The sequence below is a fragment of the Zeugodacus cucurbitae genome, chromosome 3, assembly GCF_028554725.1.
Source record: "Zeugodacus cucurbitae isolate PBARC_wt_2022May chromosome 3, idZeuCucr1.2, whole genome shotgun sequence".
Taxonomy (NCBI): domain Eukaryota; kingdom Metazoa; phylum Arthropoda; class Insecta; order Diptera; family Tephritidae; genus Zeugodacus; species Zeugodacus cucurbitae.
In genome coordinates this window covers 34,697,452-34,719,327 of record NC_071668.1, presented here as the reverse complement: position 1 = coordinate 34,719,327, position 21,876 = coordinate 34,697,452, and the positions used below count along the sequence as shown (strand labels likewise).

At 38.3% G+C, this 21,876-nt stretch overlaps 1 protein-coding gene and 1 long non-coding RNA gene across 3 annotated transcripts; one reads left to right on the top strand and one right to left on the bottom strand.

Annotated features, from left to right (window-relative positions):
• Positions 1-15,705: 15,705 nt before the first annotated feature.
• LOC128920429 (transcription factor Adf-1-like) lies at positions 15,706-16,930 on the top strand. The gene is made up of 2 exons (XM_054227644.1): positions 15,706-15,940; positions 16,040-16,930. The coding sequence occupies exons 1-2, from the start codon at positions 15,808-15,810 to the stop codon at positions 16,198-16,200; spliced, it is 294 nt and encodes a 97-aa protein (XP_054083619.1). The 5' UTR covers positions 15,706-15,807; the 3' UTR covers positions 16,201-16,930.
• A 76-nt stretch (positions 16,931-17,006) lies between these two features.
• LOC114805173 (uncharacterized) lies at positions 17,007-21,061 on the bottom strand. 2 transcript variants are annotated; one of them, XR_008470567.1, is made up of 5 exons: positions 20,698-21,061; positions 20,259-20,634; positions 20,026-20,197; positions 18,501-19,260; positions 17,007-18,442 (listed from the first exon to the last, which is right to left on the bottom strand). It is a non-coding gene; the product is annotated as an uncharacterized LOC114805173 (long non-coding RNA). The 2 variants fall into 2 exon arrangements; XR_008470568.1 differs by having other exon boundaries at positions 20,259-21,061.
• Positions 21,062-21,876: the final 815 nt, after the last annotated feature.

The following is a 21,876-nucleotide window of genomic DNA, read 5'->3' as shown; positions in this document are numbered from 1 at the left end:
GGCAGCTCAGACTGTAATCCTAGGGGATTAGCCCTGTTCGAATACTTTAATTCTAAGGACCTTCTGACCATGAATATAGGTAATACCCCCACCTTTATTAATAGGCGTAGAAGGGAAGTCTTAGACATAACGATATGCAATACCAATGCGGTAGGCCTAGTGTCGGACTGGAGGGTCTTCTTGGAACACTCATTTTCCGATCATAGGTACATTGATTTTAGTGTCAACATCGGGGGCACAGAGCAACCGATGTTTAGGAATAAATCAAAAACCAATTGGTGCAAATATTTGGCTGAACTCGAGCGCCTAGTCGATAGACTCGCAGATACAGATCAGCTCAACTCCAAGTCAGAGGTGGAGAATCTCACAGATTGCATTATTAATGCATTTGAAAAAGCTTGTCCTCTTCGAACGGCGGGTTCTGCCACCGACAGACCTTGGATGAATGGGGAACTAAAAAGTCTTCGAAGAAATTCTCGTAGGGCCTTCAACAAGGCCAAGAGGTTTGATAGTGCTAAATGTGCGGCGACGACCAGACCGCATTTCGCAAATATAAATACAAACTCAGAATAGCAAAACGTAATTCTTGGCGCCTGTTCTGTGAACAAGTCGATAGCGTAAGCGGCGCAGCAAAAATTAAAAGATTTTTATCTAAAGACCACATGCAGACCGCGCTAATGGTAGACAACCAAGGACGCAAGGCCTTAGACATGGCGGAGTCAATAAAAATCTTATTAGATACACACTTCCCACAGTCCACGATGGGTAGTCCGCAACCTTTTGTACAATCTACTCAGGTTGACGACCTCGTGTTCACTCCGGAGATGGTGATTAGGGCTTTTAGGAGTTTCAAACCTTTCAAAGCAGCAGGCACTGATGGGATATTTCCTGCCCTTTTACAATACGGGGCAGACTTACTATCAGTCCGTATGGCTAAAATATTTACCGCCTGTGTCCGTCTAGCGTAAATGGCAGGATGCCAAGGTTATCTTCATCCCCAAACCGGGTAAAGAAAATTATTCCTTGCCAAAATCGTATAGGCCGATCAGTCTAACGTCCTTCCTACTGAAAAGTATGGAAAGAATCTGTGACGACTTAATCAAACAACAAATTCCACCCAAGCGTTTGTCATTCAAGCAGCATGCGTATGTCAGAGGCAAATCGGTTGATACCGCTCTACACGAAGTAGTGGGGACTTTCGAGAAATCCTTGAACAAGAAAGAGTTCACCATCGCGGCTTTTATAGACGTCGAGGGGGCCTTCAATAACGCCAACACCGCTGCATTGATCTCGTCTGTTGCCTCATTCGACATCAACCAGAACATTTTGGCTTGGTTGAGTCATATGCTCAGTAACAGACGAGCCGTCTACGACGGGGAAGGAATAAAAATCTCTCACCAGATCACTTGTGGAACCCCGCAAGGAGGTATCCTGTCACCCTTGCTGTGGGTCACTTTGATCAATAAACTGATACTCCTACTTGACGAGGGGAATTTTAATGTCGTCTGTTATGCGGACGACCTAGCGATTCTCTGTTCAGGGAAAAATCTCAATCGTTTATCACGGCTCCTAGAGAAAGCCCTGGAAATCTTCTCTACTTGCTCGGAGAGACATGGGCTCTCGGTAAATCCGGAAAAAACAGAAATCTGTCTTTTTACAAGAAGGACGAAAATTCCACAATTTAATCCCCCATCTATAAGGGGTAAGAGCATTAAAATTACTAGCTCCGTCAAATATCTTGGGGTCATACTAGATAAAAAATTAAGCTGGAGAGAACACATTGAGTGTAGGGCTTCCAAAGCTCTCCGTATATGGAACTCCTGCAGAAAAGCCATTCCCACGAAGTGGGGTCTTCGACCCCAGATGGTATATTGGCTGTATACAAGTGTGATTCGACCGACGCTAACATATGGTGCGTTAGTTTGGTTGAAAGCGCTAACGAAAAAGTGCCGGATTAAACCATTGGAACAGGTTCAAAGGATCTACTTGATAGGGATAACCGGTGCTATGAAAACAACTTCAACAAAGTCTTTGGAGGTTATCCTTGATATCCGGCCAATACATATCCAAGTGAAGTATGTTGCAGCGCTTACAGCGTGTAGGCTAAAGATCTTGGGCCACTGGACCCAAACATTGTACCAATGAGGACATGGGATCATAATAAATCTTGTCACTGAACTCGGTTTGGATTGGTCCTGTGACCGGGAAACCGAGACTGTGGAGGATATTAAAGCAACATTCTCCTTCCCCAGCAGAGAAGATTGGACCAATGAAACAATCACAGATAGTACCAACGGTGAAATCTATATATTCACCGACGGATCAAAAGGTGAAACAGGAACGGGAGCAGGCTTCTTCTGTAAATACCCACACACAGAAAGAAGCTTAAAGCGAAACAACTGCAATTCGGTATTCCAAGCTGAGATTGTCGGAATAAGGGAAGGCGCTAGGTGGGCCTGTACCCAAGCAAACAGGTCCATAAACTTTCTTGTGGATAGCCAAGCCGCGATTAAGGCTATCCGCTGCGCCAATACAAAGTCGCAATGCGTCAGATCATGCAAAGAGGCAATTAATAGACTAACGGGAGAAAACTCAGTTAGCATTATCTGGGTACCCGGTCATATAGGTATTGAAGGAAATGAAAAGGCAGATAAGTTGGCTCGCTCAGGTGCAGCTGGGAATACAGTTCCCTTAAACTGCCCCAGACCTTTCAGTTCTCTAAAGCGCTGCCTAAAGCAATAGATGCTAGGGGAACAGCTCAGGTCCTGGAACATGTGCAACACGAGTCGCACCACAAAGCTACTATGGGGCAGTGTTGACACTGGACAGACCAAAAAACTTCTTACTTTAAGTAAAAGAGAACTAAGCTGTATCACAGGGGTCATCAAGGGACACCTGCCTCTAAGAGGCCACCTGCAGAGACTTGGCATAGTAGAATCGGCGGAATGCAGGGCGTGCGAGGAAGATGATGAGACACTAGAGCATTATCTCTGCGAATGCCCGGCCTTCTGTCGTTTAAGAAGAGATACCTTCCATGGCTCCCATTACTCTAATATAAGAGAAATTGGGCAGCAGGGATGGACAAAATCAGAAACTTCGTTAAATTGACCGAGTTGTTCAGGTGACGCTTATCAGGGTACCTTCGGGGAGCACAATGGGCCTAATAATGGCCTAAGTGTGGCCGCTTGCGGTCAGGCTCTCTTCGCCTCCCTTTTCAACCAACCAACCAACCAACCAAATGAAAATGATGTGGAAAGTGAACATGAAGTGTAAAGAAAGAAACATGGAACAAAGAATACGGAAGCTAGAGGAAATATCGGCGCAGAAAAATATACTACTGGAGCGGATTATTGACATATTTCCACCGATGAAGATTGAATTAATGATATTTCCTATTAAAAACATGAATGATTTAGCATCTACAGAATCCTTGCTTTTGAATAAGCCTGAGGCAGAAATTGTGAGTATGATAAAATACATTTGATAAGATGTTACTAAACAGTTTGAGTTTATTATAGGTGGTGTATCTGAAGCAAAAATTTTCAAAGAGACCCCTATCAAAAATTTTGGATGAAATGTTTGCGAAGTCCCTGCTCTTAAAAGTGAATAGGGATGGAGCCAAAAAAAAAATTGCATTGAAGAATTATGCACTTTTCAATAAATTTTTATTTTTTTAACAAGTTTAATTTTTAGAGGCCTTAAAAGATGATTACTCATACCCTAATATGGAGGCAAAGATCAAAAAGGCGTTTCTCAAATGTAAGGCTCAGTTCTACAGGAACACTTATAATATAAAAAAAAAATAATAGATTTCATGTACATTCATTTAATTAAAAAACATTAATAAAAAATAAAATTATAAAAATTTGTTTTTGTTAAAATAATTGCAGGTTGAAAATAATATAGGATTTATCATAGAGATCTCCTATAGTAGTAATCATAGAGATCTCCTATATCAGTAATCATAGAGATCTCCTTTGAGATTAATCATAGAGATGTCCTATAGCAGTAATCATAGAGATCTCCATTAGGAGGTTAAAAGGAGTACACGCGTTCCAATGACATACAATGTTAAAAACGAGTATACAATTATACGTGTATTTACACACGAGTATTAGGAGTAATAGGGAGTATAGGATATCTCATAAAGGATTAATCCAGGAGGTCTCAAACGATCATCCTAAAATCTGCTGGGAATGCCAAACAAATAATGCATACACAAACTTACATATGTATGTATAAATATGTGTACACTTGTAAGTTTGTCAACTTCAAAAAAAAATCGAAATCATTGTTCGACAAAAACAACAAGCGTCGCAATACGAATAAGCAGCATCACAAGTCAATATGGCAACCAATCGGCGAAGCCAAATTTTGTAGTAAACACAACAGAAACATTTTCATTCATGAACACAAGCGCACATCTAACATGACAAAGTTGCTTCTTTCATAAAATCAACGCTATACACATCTCCCGCACATACCATGCCAACAAATGTCTCTTTCGCGACGATGACAAAAACATAAATTGCAGATTTTTCTAATGTTCCCTCCAGAAGGAATAGTTACAACCCCGCAAATATACATTCATACATATATACCGATTTTCTACCAACAACACAATGTTGCGTCGTTTTGACCATCAAACATTCGACACTTCGAGCTTTACCATTTCAAGTGATCCCTCCCAAATTATAAAAGCGCTAAATATGTATTGGATAATTTTGACCTACAATTAGCAAATATAAATAATTAAATGTATTTAAATATTCTACCAATATATTATTCCATATTTCAATATACTACGATTGATTTCTGTAAGAATCAAGAAATAAAAATATAAACCATAATATGAGTTGTGGTCCTGGACCTCTTGCCTGCGAACGTGCGACACCGATTACAAGTCTTTGACTTGAGAACAAAAAATCACAAATTACTGTCATTCGTTGTTAGTGGCAACGAATATTTTACAACAAACTATATATATTTACGCACATATGCATGTAAGCAAATTTACAAACATTATGCGTATGGTTTTTTCGATTTTGTTTACAATTACAAATAATGCGCGAACGTTTATTCTTTTGGTTTATTATAGAAAACTTTAATAACCAAAGGAAACTTTAGAATATCTATATTAAATAAGTAATAAATTAGATACTTCAAAGCATTATATAGAACAATTCATGAATTCATGAAACAAATACGGTAGGCTTGGCTAAATTAAGTGTGCGTATAATCCTCATGTAGAGACCAAGGTGGTAATCTGGTAACCGATGTCCAGGGCATACTGGGATTATGGAGGGAACACTTCTCCGACCTGCTGAATGGCAGTGAGAGACAACACCAGGAGATGGCGAACTCGATCCCCCAATCGATGACGATGGAACAGATGTTCCATTACCCGACCATGAAGAAATTCGAATAGCAATTACCCGCTCGAAGAACAACAAAGCAGCGGGGGCCGATAGATTACCGGCAGAACTATTCAAATACGGCGTCGAAGAACTGATAAGGTGCATGCGTCAGCTTCTTTGCAGAATATGGTCGGAAGAAAGCATGCCTGACGATTGGAATCTCTGTGTGCTCTGCCCAATCCATAAAAAGGGAGATCCCACAATCTGCGCCAATTACCGTGGGATCAGCCTCCTAAATATCGCATACAAGGTTCTATCGAGCGTACTGTGTGAAAGACTAAAGCCCACCGTCAACAAACTGATTGGACCTTATCAGTGTGGCTTTAGACATGGAAAATCGACAACTGACCAGATATTCACCATGCGCCAAATTTTGGAGAAGACCCGTGAAAAGATGATCGACACACACCACCTTTTTGTCGATTTTAAAGCTGCTTTCGACAGCACGAAAAGGAGCTGCCTTTACGCCGCGATGTCTGAATTTGGTATCCCCGCAAAACTAATACGGCTGTGTAAGTTGACGTTGAGCAACACCAAAAGCACCGTCATGATTGGGAAGGACCTCTCCGAGCCGTTCGATACCAAACGAGGTTTCAGACAAGGTGACTCACTATCGTGCGACTTCTTTAAACTGATGCTGGAAATAATTATAAGAGCTGCAGAGCTAAACCGAGAAGGTACAATCTTCTACAAGAGTGTACAGCTCCTGGCGTACGCCGATGATATTGATATCATCGGAAGCAACAACCGCGCCGTTTGTTCTGCTTTTTCCCGCATGGATAAGGAGGCGAAGCGAATGGGTCTGGAGGTGAATGAGGACAAGACGAAATATCTCCTGTCGTCAAGCAAACAGTCGGCGCATTCGCGTCTTGGCTCCCACGTCACTGTTGACAGTCATAACTTCGAGGTCGTAGATAATTTCGTATACCTGGGAACCAGCATCAACAACACGAACAATGTCAGCCTCGAAATCCAGCGCAGAATAACTATTGCCAACAGGTGCTAATTTGGACTGAGTAGGCAATTGAACAGTAAAGTCCTGTCTCGACGAACCAAAATCAAGCTCTACAAGTCTCTTATCATTCCCGTCAGATGAGACGACACTAGGAGTTTTCGAGAGGAAAATTTTGCGTAAGATTTATGGTCCTCAGAACATTGGCAACGGCGAATACCGCAGACGATGGAACGATGAGCTGTACGAGTTATACGACGACATTGACATAGTTCAGCGAATAAAAAGACAGCGGCTACGCTGGCTAGGTCATGTTGTCCGAATGGACGAAAACACTCCAGCCTTGAAAGTGTTCGATGCAGTATCCGCCGGAGGAAGCCGAGGAAGGGGAAGGCCTCCACTCCGTTGGAGGGACCACGTGGAGAGCGACCTGGTTAAACTTGGGATATCCAACTGGCCCCGAACTGCAAAGGAGAGAGAGAGAGGTGGCGCACTATCGTCGATTCGGCTATAACCGGCTAAACGGTTGCAACGCCAATCACATACATACATAATCTTGGATATAGTGTACCTTGGTAGTGAAATCGAGGAATTACCTAATATTTATTTCGTTATTCTATTGAACTTTATGATTAATATGTGGGTTAAATTGTGTGTTATCTTAATGAAACCATATAAATAAATTGCGAGAGGATAAAATGTTCGGTTGCATCCGATGGAGTCTCATCGTTGATGATCTTTTTGTACTGCTAACAGAGAATGGTATCTGATGTCAGGGTTATGCAGATGACATCGCGTTAGTTACAAAGGGCAAGTTCGAGAGTACCCTCTGCGACATAAACAATATATAATAAGATGGTGCAGGGAAGTCGGGCTGAATATAAATACAGATAAGACCGCCATTGTACCCTTCATTAGACGAAGAACGCTGCCTGATCTAAGCTGTATAAAACTTGGCGACAGCAGTATAGTAATTGGGACAGTCTGGCATTTGAGACGTTACTCAAGGCCCTCTCATAAAACTTTCAGTGTCAATGGCATGTTACCTAGCATATTCCAGGTAGGAGTCTAGACTATCTACCGATGCGGCAAGGTTAACAACGAGCACAGATATTGGAATGAACGCATTGCTATTATGAGTGACAGCCAAGCGGCATTTAAAGCAATATCTTGTTATGAGACAAAATTCCGCTTGGTCAAAGAGTGCGTTGATAGGCTTAATACTCTATCATTGCAAAACAGTGTTGACCTAATCTGGGTGCTGTGACACAAAGGGATAGCAGGAAACGAAGTGGCTAATGAACTAGCGCGATCGGCAGCTTTAACTAAGCTGCTTGGCCCAGAACCCTTTATATCAAATAGGGAGGTGTTCCGGAATGAACTGGGGATAGATAAGGAAAGGCACTGGTGCCAGGCAGTCTATACCAAGCCAAATGCTTTATTGGAGGGTATAACACCAAAAGATTTAGGTGTGCAATAAACCTCCCCAGTAATAAACTAAGAGTCTTGGTGGGACTATACACAGACGACTTAGGTATTACCTATACAAACTGGACATAGTCTCATCAAAAACGTGTGGCTTCTGTGACTTGGAGGCAGTAACTTCCCTACACCTGTTCTTAGATTGTATAGCACTTCACAGAAGTAGGAGTAAATTATTGGGTCTCAGCAACCCAACTGAGGAACGCATCGGGTCTTCTCCAAGATTTGGCGCATAGTGAATATCTGGTCAGTTCTAGATTTTCCAGGTCTAAAGCCACACTGATACGTGATATTTAGGCCACAATAATTGGCACAGATTATGGGGTCTCCTTTTTTGTGGATTGGGAAGACTATACTTAGATTCCAATCGGGGCTTCTGGAAAGAAGCTTATGCATGCACCTTATCAGTTCTTCGCCGCCGTACTTAAATAGCTCGACTAGTAATCAATTAGCCCCCGCCGCTTTGTCCTTTTTCAAGTGGGTAATTGCTATTCGAATTTCTAGAGGCAATAAATTAGATGAGGGCATACACCTGGAATGTGCGGACCCTTTATTGGGAAGGTGCCTCTGTCCGGCTGGTTGATGTCCTCATACAACTAAAGGCTGACATCACCGCCATTCAAGAAGTGCGATGGACGGGACAAGGATGGAAGATGGTGGGTCCTTGTGACGTCTACTACAGCGGCCATATAAAGCAGCTCAAATTTGGTGTTGGATTTGTGGTGGGAGAGAGACTCCGTCGCCGAGTACTGGCATTCACCCCGGTGGATGAACGTCTAGCCACAATCCGCATAAAAGCGAGCAAAGACTAGGACCATTTTCTGGATGGAGCAAAGATACGCACCCGCCTCTGTGCAGCAAAGAATGCCCGCCAACAAACACAAGGAAAATTCGACGTCGAAAAGCTGCAATCGCAACAGACTGCCAAGAAATTTTCTACTCGACTTACACTCCTACTTTCTGAGAGCACCCATCAGCTCTCGATATAAAGGAGCTGTGGAACGGCATCTCAAACTCATTGCATACCGCTGCAGCTGAAACAATTGGACTACGTCAACCCCTAAAATCCAGTTGGTACGATAAGAATAGTCGTTCCGTAGTGAAGAGAAAACAGACTGCCTACCTCGCAACGTTGCGATCGACCACAACACGTCCGGGGTGGGATAGATATCAAGAGCTGAAGAGGGAAGCGAGATGCATTTGCAGACGTAAACAGAAAGAGGCCGAGATGCGTAGTAGTGAACAAGAAAAGCTGGAAGACATGGGTAATGCTCGAAAATTTTATGAAAAGATGAGCCGATTTACAGAAGGTTTCAAGACTGGAGCATCCTCTTGTAGAGACCAAGTTGGTAATCTGGTAACCGATGTCCACAGCATACTGGGATTGTGGGATTCTCCGATCTGCTGAATGACAGTGAAAGTACAACAACAGGATATGATGAACCCGATTTCCTAATCGATGATGATGGAATTGATGTTCCCTTACCCGACCATGAAGAAATTCGAATAGCAATTATCCGCTTCTTTGTAAAATATGGACGGAAGAAAGCATGTGCGACGATTGGAATCTCAGTGTGTTCTGCCCAATCCATAAAAAGGGAGACCCCACAATATGCGCCAATCCACAACATTGCATATAAGGTCCTATCGAGCGTATTGTGTGAAAGACTAAAACCCACCGTCAAAGAACTGATTGGCCCTTATCAGTGTGGTAAATCCACCATGGATCATATATTCACCATGCGCCAAATCTTGGAAAAGACCCGGGAGGGAGGAATCGATACTCACCACCTTGTCATCGATTTTAAAGCTGCCTTCGATAGCACGAAAAGGAGCTGCCTATATGCCACGATGTCTGAATTTGGTATACCTACAAAACTAATACGGCTATGTAAAATGACGTTGAGCGACACCAAAAGGTCCGTCAGGATCGGGAAGAACCTCTCCGAGCCGTTGGATACCAAACGTGGACGATGACAACATCCGATGAGATGAGTCTTGAGGTCTTTGATAGAAAGGTTTTCCGGAAAATTTTTGATCCTCAGAACATTGGCAACGGCGAAAACCGCAGACGATTTTGAGCTGTACGATTTATATGACGACATTGACATATTTCAGCGTAGCCGCTGTCTAGGTCATGTTGGCCGAAACCTCCACAGCTCTGAATGTGTTCGATGCAGTACCCGCTGAGGGAAACCGCGGAAGAGGACGACCTCCACTCCAAGTGGAAAATGACCTCGCTTCACTTGGTGTTTCCAGTTGGTGCCAGAAACAAGAAGAAATGCGTTCTGGTGGATTCGGATACAATCGCATAAGCATTTCCTACGCCTAGTATATATATATATAATCAAAAATATTCAAGTATTTTAATAATGCAGTATTAGATATATCTGTTTCTCATTGGTTTGCATTTTTCAGTGACAGACGACATTTTTTGTTTTATAATCAGAACAATTAGCGTGAATGGTCTTCCTACCAGTGAACATGCCACGTACAATTGGCCATGGGAAAGGATTAAATTTTCTTTCAGGCTACAAACTTTCAAATATTGACCTTGCGATTTGTTAAATGGCGAATCGGAAATTGAAATCATTTAAACTCAAACGGCATATCGGTTGGGATCATCGAACTTTCCTTTGAGTATCATCGCGTAGATCACATTGTTCAATAATTTTCTTGCCACCAAACGCTTCCCGTTGCATAGCTTTGGTAAGTTTAAGTATCGTAGCATGATTAATACGGAGCCAACATATAGTTGTAAATTGTGCCGTGGTAAGACAGGCACATCTAAGGAGTTTAAAAAATCAATTAGATAGTTGGTAGCATCATCTTCTTTTATTATACAGTCAATAGATTTGAATGAATGCCGTGTACCAATGATCTCATTCTGAATTTTGTAATTTATGCCATCTAAGTATTTATTCTTAGCCACCAAAATAGCTCGCTCACTCAACCCTTTATTTTTTTGTGCTTAGTATTTATGCTTGGGAATGTTTTGTTGATGACTTCGGAGATTGAGCCATAAGTATAAAATTATATTCTCGGATTTTCGAAATTAGAATGCACTTTTATTACTCATGTCGCAACAAAGTTTCTAAGAGAGATAGTAGTTTTGTTTATATAATGGTGGTTTGTAAGTCATAAAACTAAACGAGTCAAAATGATCAGGATGACGAGACGAGTTAAAATCTGGAGATCTGTCTGTGCGTCCGTCCGTCCATGCAACGAATATGCATGTATGTGATTGGCGTTGCAACCGTTTAGCCGGTTATAGCCGAATCGACGATAGTGCGCCACCTCTCTCTCTCCTTCGCAGTTCGGCGCCAGTTGGAGATCCCAAGTTTAACCAGGTCGCTCTCCACCTGGTCCCTCCAACGGAGTGGAGGCCTTCCCCTTCCTCGGCTTCCTCCGGCGGGTACTGCATCGAACACTTTCAGTGCTGGAGTGTTTTCGTCCATTCGGACAACATGACCTAGCCAGCGTAGCCGCTGTCTTTTTATTCGCTGAACTATGTCAATGTCGTCGTATAACTCGTACAGCTCATCGTTCCATCGTCTGCGGTATTCGCCGTTGCCAATGTTCTGAGGACCATAAATCTTGCGCAAAATTTTCCTCTCGAAAACTCCTAGTGTCGTCTCATCTGATGTTGACATCGTCCAAGCTTCTGCACCGTAGAGCAGGACGGGAATGATAAGCGACTTGTAGAGCTTGATTTTGGTTCGTCGAGAGAGGACTTTACTGTTCAATTGCCTACTCAGTCCAAAGTAGCACCTAGGCAAGAGAGGAACATCTGTTCCATCGTCATCGATTGGGGGATCGGGTTCGCCATCTCCTGGTGTTGTACTCTCACTGCCATTCAGCAGGTCGGAGAAGTGTTCCCTCCATAATCCCAGTATGCCCTGGACATCGGTTACCAGATTACCACCTTGGTCTCTACATGAGGATGATCCGGTCTTGAAACCTTCGTTAAGTCGCTTCATTTTTTCATAAAATTTTCGAGCATTCCCTCTGTCTGCCAGCTTCTCAAGCTCTTCGTACTCACGCATTTCGGCCTCTTTCTTTTTTTGTCTGCAGATGCGTCTCGCTTCCCTCTTCAGCTCTCGGTATCTATCCCATCCCGCACGTGTTGTGGTCGTTTGCAACGTTGCGAGGTAGGCAGTCTGTTTTCTCTCCGCTGCGAGACGGCACTCCTCATCGTACCAGCATGTTTTTTTTCGTTGTCCCACCCTTTGCTCCGCGGAACAGCTGAGATCGCAGTTATTCGACAATACGAAGTACCTCTACGTGAATCTAAATAAGTTCTGATAAGTTAATATTTCGTTTCAATCACTGCACATATTTAAATATATATTTGTTTTGTCTTTTAAAATATGAGTTCGTCAAGCAGAAAGTGTAATTATGGTACTGATTTGTTTTGTTATATTTGCGGTGTTTATTTAACAAAGAAACAACAACGAAACATCACAGACTTTGTTAGAGAGGCTTATACTGAATACTTCGGTTTTAAAATGGACAAACTAGAAAAACTATGAGTTCCTCATAAAGTTTGTAAGTTATGCGTTGAGTCTTTACGGTTATGGAAAAAAATTGAACGTTCTGGATTAGACTTTGGTATTCCGATGATCTGGATGGAGCCTACAATTCATTTCGATGATTGTTACTTTTGCGTTGTTGATGCTAAAGGTTTTAATCGCAATCAAACCTGGAGATATCCAGATTTATAATCTACAAAATGTCCTATACTACACAGTGAAAATCTTCCTCGGTCTATTTACGTTCCAAAAGTAATTCGAATGCCCTCAGAAACAATGATGTTACCAAATTCACAGAAATCGGGACAGTCTACAAGTGGAAGTGAATGGGAAGGTGAAACATCTACGCCCAAGTTATTTTCTCAAAATGAACTCAATGACTTAATACGTGATCTCTATTTATCAAAATAAGGATCAGAATTGTTAGCCTCAAGATTGAAAGAAAAAAATTTATTGGCCCCAACAGTGACAATTACGACATGCAGGACACGAGAAAAAGAGTTATTGCAATTCTTTAGTGAAGATGAAGGTCTGGTGTACTGTAATGATATCGCGAAACTACTTTTAGACATGGGTTTAACAGAATATAAACCTACTGAGTGACGACTTTTCATTGACAGTTCTAAAAGAAGTTTGAAATGCGTTTTACTGCACAATGGTAATAAATTTGCATCTATTCCAATCGCCAATTCAACAAAACTCAAAAAGGAGTATGAAAATGTAAAATTAGTTTTAGAAAAAATTAAATACTCGGAACATCAGTGGCCGATCTGTGTGGATTTGAAAATGGTTAATTTTTTACTCGGTCAACAGAGTGGATACACGAAATACCCGTACTTTATTTGTATGTGGGACAGTAGAGCAAAGCAACATCATTGGAATCAAAATGTTTGGCCTGTGAGAAATTCTTTAAATGTCGGTAAAGCCAATGTAATCATTACATATTAAGTTAGGAATGATCAAGCAATTTGTAAAAGCATTAGACAAAGACGGAGACTGTTTTAATTACATTTTTAGAAAATTTCCTAAGCTTAGTATAGAAAAGTTATAAGGTGGAATATTTGATGGTCCTCAAATACGGCTAATGATGAAAGACTCAGATTTTATCAAAGTCATGACTGTTCCGGAAAGTAAAGCTTGGGAAAGTTTTGTATTGGTAGTCGAAGGTAGGTAATCATAAAGCACCAAATTATGAAACAATTGTGCAAAATATGCTGACAAATTACACTATCTTCGCAATCATCTAGATAAATTCCCGGATAATTTAGGGAATTATAGTGAAGAACAGGGAGAGCGGTTCCAGCAGGATCTAAAAGTGATGGAAGAACGGTATCAGGGCGCTGGGATTGTCACATGATGGCAGATTACTGCTGGTGTTTAAAAAGAGATTGTCCAAAGAAGAATTATAAAAGAAAAGCTAATAAAAGGCATTTTAAGAGAATATAGTATAAGTTTATACCATTTTTTTCTCTATTTACTTCAATGTTTGTTAATCTTTCAAAATAAAACTAATATTTTCAACATTTATGTCATTTTATTTCTTGTTTTCCGATTTTTTTGAATTAAAATGAAAATAAAGATTTTAAAAAAATTGAGAGCAATTCTTACAAAATCATTGATAGTTTCGTGAATTGTGAGCATAAATATATCTAAAATTAGTCTCATATCCAGGGCAACAAAACCACTGTATACCAGTGTATTCATTGCCATTTCGTGCCTTCTCCGACAGTACCCTGCAAGACGAGTAGAGTTACTTATCTTATGGTGTATTGGTTACCAGTAAAGAAAGCTTGTTTTATTTTTTTTGTTTCTCTTGTTCTAGCAGCAGGAAAAAAGTTACCATTTCTCCTCTTTTACGGCATATCGGTGTGATTATCTTGCTCGCTCTCTCACATTGATTTTAGTGCAAATCCTGCATATGCCTTTCTGCTCTAATTTTTCTATTGTGTTGGAAAGGCAAGTGTCACTCTGTGGTTAGCAGAGCCCCCTGTAGTAATTTTTAATTTAATCAGCCATCTATCAGTGGAAACTGTTCCATTTATCATTTTCTGGGTAAGGCTTTAATCACAGGTATTGGTCACTTGTCTGTTTACCGTTTCGTTACTTAAATTTGGTTAATTGGTCTTCATTCTATAGCTCCACTACTTTTCCGTTTAAAACTGAAAAATTGAAATTGTTTTATTTTTATTTATTTAATTGTATGAGGTATTTACATTTATAAATTAGTATGGTATTTTACATTTTTAATAATTATTATAGATTCATTTTATTTATTATTTATTAACATTTCAGTAGAAAGTAAACTTTCGTTTTTACAAACGTTTTTGCGGCTATCATTTCTACATTGACAAAATTTACATAGTATTTTACATATAAAGTTAGTATTAATTATTAAATTTTTATAATTTACAATTTCTCAAAAGTTTTATGTATTGTTTTTTTTTGTGTTGTTATACAATACAAATTAAATTTCACCAATTTTACGATTGTTACATATATTCATACATTCATTTGTATGTATGCCTGAAAAATATTTAAAGTTGGTTAGAATTAATTCTATATTCGTAGAACAAACCTTGTTATTTGCCTGTTGCGTTGTGGGATTTTACTTTTATTGTGAATTTGAATATGAATTACTTGTTGTTGCGGCAACACTTGTTACACCATTTGGCGATTATCCACAAATATTATAAGCATGGGAATTATTAATACCAACTCTGTTAAATAATAAGAATATCGAGATTATTGTTTTATCTTAGTTTTGCAATTAAATTCGTTTCAATAATACCTGTTGTTGTACAAAAATTAGGGTTATTGAATATTGCCACTCTAACTACCGAGATTGCCATTTAACTACAAAGTTACTATTGCGTATGTGTTGGTAAAAGCTGAAAAACTTTGAATGTGTAGTGGTGTATGAGTTAGCTCCGTCTTGTAGGGTAATGTTTTGAAGCAACAATGCTTGGTGAAAAAAATGTCATGCAAGCATTTGCTTTTGCTGTTCTGAGTATGTTGTTGGTTTAAATTGCTCGCTGAGAGCAAAACATTGCATTTGCATCTTAAATGAACGAATGACTTGAAACAACAAGTAAAGCTCCAGTTACCCATACTTGACTTGACCTAGAGAGACTTGATAACTGTCACATAAAAGATCCGTTTAATGGGCCTTGCATGTATTTGATTACCGAACGCATGACTTGTCTTGAAAGTCTATTGAATTTAGAATTTCAAGTTAAGTTGACATTTCAGAGAGTGGCATCTTTGCTCTCTCCCTTTATTTTGACATTTCAGAGAGTGACAGCTCAGTTATTTCGCGCGCTTTTTTGATAGCACGCTTCATTTCATTTTCATCATTTCATTTTCATAATCTCATTTAATTTTCTATATTTAATTTGCCATTTGATAAATAATCCGAATAAACACAATGAATGATGAAAAATTAATAGAAGAAGTGCGGGCGCTTGAAATTTTATATAACAAGGCCTGCGTAGGCTACCGAGTGCCGAGCCGGAAGAGGGACGCGTGGGTAAGCGTGGCGAAGGAGCTAGGTGCTACTGGTAAGTAATTGTTATTAACAATTTATTTCTTAGATTCAAATATATTTTGTATATATATATGTGTAGATGTTAATAGTTTAAGTTGTGTTTATTTTACAGAAGAGCAGTGCTCGAAGAGGTGGCTGACTCTAAGGGAAAGATTCAGTAAGGTGGTTAGGAAAATGGAGGCACCATCAGGAAGTGGGGCGAGTAACGCCGAAACCTGGCCATTGTTCGATAATATGAGCTTTTTAAAACTATATATACGGCCCAGACCGTAAGTTAATATTTTTTTAATATGTTATACGTATTAAATATTTATTTCCCTTTTACAGAAATCGTTGCACCACAAACATTTTAGATGATATGTTTTCGCAGGAGCTGTTGGAGCCAATTAGTTCTCAGACTAATTTATCGTCGCCTTCGGAGTTGTCGTTTTCAACTCCGATCCGGAAAAGAGTAAAGAAAACAAACAGCGATGACGACGGCTGCTTCAAAGAAGCGTGCGTGCTATACAAAAGCATGTGTGCAGAGAGGAGCAAAGGCAGCGAGGCGGTGAGGTCGTTTGGTGTTATGTTGACCTCTATCATGAACGATATGAGCGAGGTAAAACAAATGAAAGCAATACAAGTTTTAACAAATTCATTATTTGCTATTAAATCGAAACCCGAATAATTTTTTTTTTAATTTTTAAATAATTTGTTTGATGTTTTATACATATATTGAATTAATATGTAAAAATGTTTAAAAGGCTTGTTACCTAGACGTAAGAAACAACGATGTATCTCATTTTTCAAAAATAGTTTTAAAATGTTTAAAACGCTTGACGTTTTATACTTATATTGAATTAATATGTAAAAATGTTTAAAAGGCTTGTTACCTAGACGTAAGAAACAACGATGTATCTCATTTTTCAAAAATAGTTTTAAAATGTTTAAAACGCTTGACGTTTTATACTTATATTGAATTAATATGTAAAAATGTTTAAAATACGTAAGAAACAACAATGTACCTCAATTTTCAAAAATAGTTTTAAGAATGTATTTGAAAAAAAAAAATAAAACAATTTGTTTTTATAACTCTTTAATTTTGTGTCTTTGTCTTTTATTTTTTGTGTGTTATGTAGTTATGTTGGTAGTGATTTTGATAGGGAAAAATTATCCTATTTTGTATGTACATTTATTTGATTATACAGCCTATGTCTTATTTTATTTACTAATTAGATACCGTCATAATTATGATTTTGTCGGTAAATAAAATATATACATATATATTTTCGTAATAAACTTTACTATACAGAATTCATTTGCCATATGCCTGTGTAATCTTCCTAATACAGATAATTAACATCTTTTTCAGTAAATAAAACAATATTTATAGATATATCTATGGTGTATACGTATGACACAGGTATACTTACGTGCGGAATTATAACCAGTATGTGAAAGGGGCAAACACACGATATTTGTAAAACGTTATAAAAATTATTATTAGGTTTATTAAATGGAAATTCTCTTTGATGAAATACAATTGGTTTGTTACAAGTTTAATAAAATTAATGAGGGTTACTAAGATTCACCACACACATACAAAGCGCGGAAAAATATGTTACTAAGTCATGTAAACATATGGTTTAATAAAATATCATAAAAAAGTTAACGTAACAAAAAGTATAGTACTTCATACTTGGATTACAATTTTACACATTAAATACGATATAAATAAATATAAATATAAATAAAATAAATATACACTAAATACGATCTTCTTGAAATGAAACTGCTCCCTGGTTAATAAAATATTCTGCCAAAAAATCCCTTACACGGAATGCGATACAAGATGCATTGCGTCGAGTTGAACTTATTGAATGTAATGCACCTCCAACACTCTCTAAATCTTCACGCCATTCTCCCTCCAATATTCCATGGTCTGCGGTGTCTGTGTCTACAAATGTATCTGGACAATACCAACGATCATGGTCATTCAACATTACAAAAATGTGAAGAACCAAGCAGGTTAACACAATTGTTTCGCAGTTCTTTGGGCTAAAGTCTATGACCTTTCGTAGAACACGCCATCGAGCGGTTAAAATACCAAAGCTATTTTCGATTACTCTACGAGCTCGCGATAACCGGTAATTGAAAATTGCTTTGTTTCGTGGCAGCTGTGCACCGGGGTAAGGTCGCATTAAGTTTTCCTTCAACGGAAACGCTGCGTCGGCCACAAAAAAATGTGGAAAATCTGTTGAGGATTCATTCCACAATGGAGCTCTTGGTGGTAGTGGCAATTTGTTTTCAAGAGCGCTTTACCAAATTTAGATTGCTATAGTTGGGTATATTCCACAGTTTTAAAAAATCTGCAGCAATATCTTTATATTGTGCGGTACTTGGCTCGCTAAGGTATATCGGGGACAGATGTAACCAAAGTATTTCACACGTTTCAAGTACGATATTCCACACTGTTGTTTTGCCTAACTTATGCATCGAGGCTATGACCTCAAAAGGTGTTCCATAAGCGAGGTACCTAAAAAATATATGAGAATACAATTAAATGAATATGCTTCAAGGATTGTTTAACTTACATTAATGTTATAACCACTCGCTCCTCGACGCCAACTTGTTGTTTTGGTTTTTTAAAAAACGGACTAATTATATTTAAAAGAATATTGTACACTGTCCGATTCATCCGTGTTAAAAGAAATAGTTTTTGGTCGTCTTCTTTTAATTTTAAAAAGTTCTTCCAGAAGAAACCATTTGGGTTTCTATCCCGATTAGCTGGATGAACGGACCAGCGGCGTTTACGTCTTCTCAAAACTTTTCTTCTTTGAAGGCGAAGAATATTTAAATAAACAAGTTCTTGGAATAAATCACTATCCATTATTAAAATTTATTATTATTATTAAGGTATTCGGTAAAACAATTTGTTTTATTATTTATTAAATTTTCACAAACTTCACAAATCAATTAAAATGTCACATTTGTGTGCTCTCTCAACATTCAAAAACAGCTGATTTCTACGCGCTGTGTTTAATATAACTGCATCTAAGTTTTCCAAGTCAAATTTTTCGAAGCTGAGTCAAGTCAAGTATGGGTAACTGGAGCTTAAGCCTGCTTGTGCAGCAGTTTAATATACAGAGGAACTTCCATAACTCGAACTTCTATAACTCGAAGATCTCCATAACTTGAACTTTTGAGTTAGCAATAGCGTTTAGGAACCAATTTTCGTACAAATTTCTTTCCATAACTCGAACTTCTATAACTCAAACTCTTGAAGTGGCAATAGAAGGCAAATTCCATACAAATGTTCTTCCATAAATCGAACTTTTCGACCAGACCAGCAAACTGCAACCAAAAAATTTACAAAATACATGTTTTAACGTATGAACATAAAACTCTATTCGATGCAAATAAATAAAACAGGGTATAAATCTAAGTTTTACAGCTTTTTGAAAAATTTATGTTAATGAAAATTCTGTTACTCGAAGTTTCTCTAACTCGAAGTTTTTCTGTGTGAAGTTCCACTGTATACCTCTTGCACAATTCGGGGAATGATCTTGGTGCAATCTCGGATGAAAGCAGGAAAACTGCGAACCAAAACTACATGTGAACTTTCAGTACTGTTCTTGGTACAAACACGGATGAAAAACCCAAAATTGCGTACCAAAACTCCACGTGCACTTTCAGTTCTGCGACCCACAAAAGCCCTGAAACTATACCCGCTATTTTCAGTCAGTGCTACCAAAACCCCAAATGAGAATTTAATAGCAAAATCATTAATTATATGTATTTCCTATTTATTGACAATATCATGCCGTTTAGGTGTTCATTATTATATTTACTTTATACATGTATTATCGTACTGTATACATATAGTATTGAATACTTGAACAATTTTTGCTATCGGACGAAGGCTACCCCGTGTGGCCAGGAAGTGTAAGCAGCTCACATGATGTCACGACGTTTTTTTGATTCTTTAGTAGTTTTTGTATGATCTGTTTTTTTATTAATTTCAATAGTACTAAATTTATAAAATTTTTGGGAGGAGGGTATCCATAAAATATAAAGTAAAACATTAATTTTCACTGCATAGATTATGATAATAATTACCTTATACTTCAGGAATACTAATCTACCACGGACACCATTCCAGTCTTAACATCCATGCTTTTGCTGTAGTATTCCCATGGAACTAATTTCGGTGAATCCATGTCCTTGTAAGGCGATACAACAACGTTATCATTTCTCAATACAAGGTGAAAATGAATCAAAAAAGGGCCTCCTAATTAAACATACAAGAAGTTTCTAAATTTTTATGATCACAATCATTTACTTAAATTTACCCTCTGATTTCTGTTTTAACTGCTAATGGTACGGCCAACTTAGGTCTAAAAATGCATCTGCTTTGCCCTCTAGCTCATTGGCAAAACTCAGTTGAGACACGTCGAGATGATAAACTGTTACAAAAGCACCTAAACCATGTCGCTCCAATTCTTCACGTGCTTGTGTTGACCAAAAGGTTTAATTGCACGTAAAAAATGTGACATTAAACCAAATATCTGATGTGTAAATTTGTGATCGATGTAGCAGCATGTGCCTCCGTAATTCTGGATTTGCTTGTAGCACATACTTCCATCCCTTCGAAAATTTTGCGCAGCTACCATGAGTGACATCAATTAGGTTGCGTACCTTTAACGCGCCGTGTGAGGTTTGAAATATCTGTATGGGAAATTAGTTGCGTTTTAAGTCAAGATAATATTATTCTATTCAACAAGTATTTACACATTCCATGTTTACGCCCTTTTTGTTGACTATTGTTGTTGTTGCTTCTATTGCGTATATCGCATTTACAGTAAGATGAAATATTATTTTTATATTCGTTAAAATATGCATTCTGTATTTCGTTTGTTACAATTTGCTATTGTTTGGCGCTTGACGTCTATATCCCATGCTTTCGTTAGATCATTTATGCAATCCATAAGTGTAATATCATATTGTTTGTTCGCATCCGTACAATATAGAGGGACTCTTTTAAAATTCTGTCTCGATAGTGAAATTGTAAATTTTGTATTACGCCCTAACCAAAAAGTTCGATTTATGGAAGGAAATTTGTATGAAATTTGACTTCTATTGCCAATTCAAGAGTTCGAGTTATGGAGAACTTTGAGTTAAGGAAGAAAATATGTATTCAATTTAGCTTCAAAACGCTATTGCCAATTATGGGGATCTTCGAGTTATGGAAGTTCCACTGTAGCTCAATACTAAACTTGTTCAAACACACGAGAACTTCGGTTGTTTCTTTCTCTCATTCAGGGTGCTGTACGAGAGAAGAGTTGAGTTAAATGTTTATCCACATTTTACCATTTGTTCCGTATGTGTGTATGTAGTGGTGTTATGGAAATTTCTTTGAATCTGTTGGAATTTCAGTACCAATGACTTGCTAGGATGTTACTGCTATTTCTGTGGACTTAGTTTTCTTCAGTCGTACGTATTTGAAATCCATTACGTGAAGTAAAGAGATCAGCATCTCTATATATGCAACTGAAAAAGATAACTAAAGAAACGGATGCAAGATTTTAATTTAAATTTAGCGAGCTATTTTGTCAATAAAAAAATAAAAAAAACGGATAAAAATGGAGCAGAATTTCCTAACCCTGGTATTGGTAAATAACTGCTAATATATACAACTTTTCGACAGTTCATACAGTACATACTTTAATATAACATTAAAAAATACAAAATTATTAGTTATGTCGATTTGCGCTAAGCTCAGATCTACAAAATTATATATCAATAATTTTCACATTTACCGGCTATAACGTTTTCGTCTTTATGTGTAAGAATATATTTCACTATATTGAAAACTTTTCTATAATATAATATCTTAGCCATAAAAACGCGTGGCCGGGTTTGCTAGCATCATATATAAACCTTTAAGTCCATCCTTTCTCCTTATTAAAA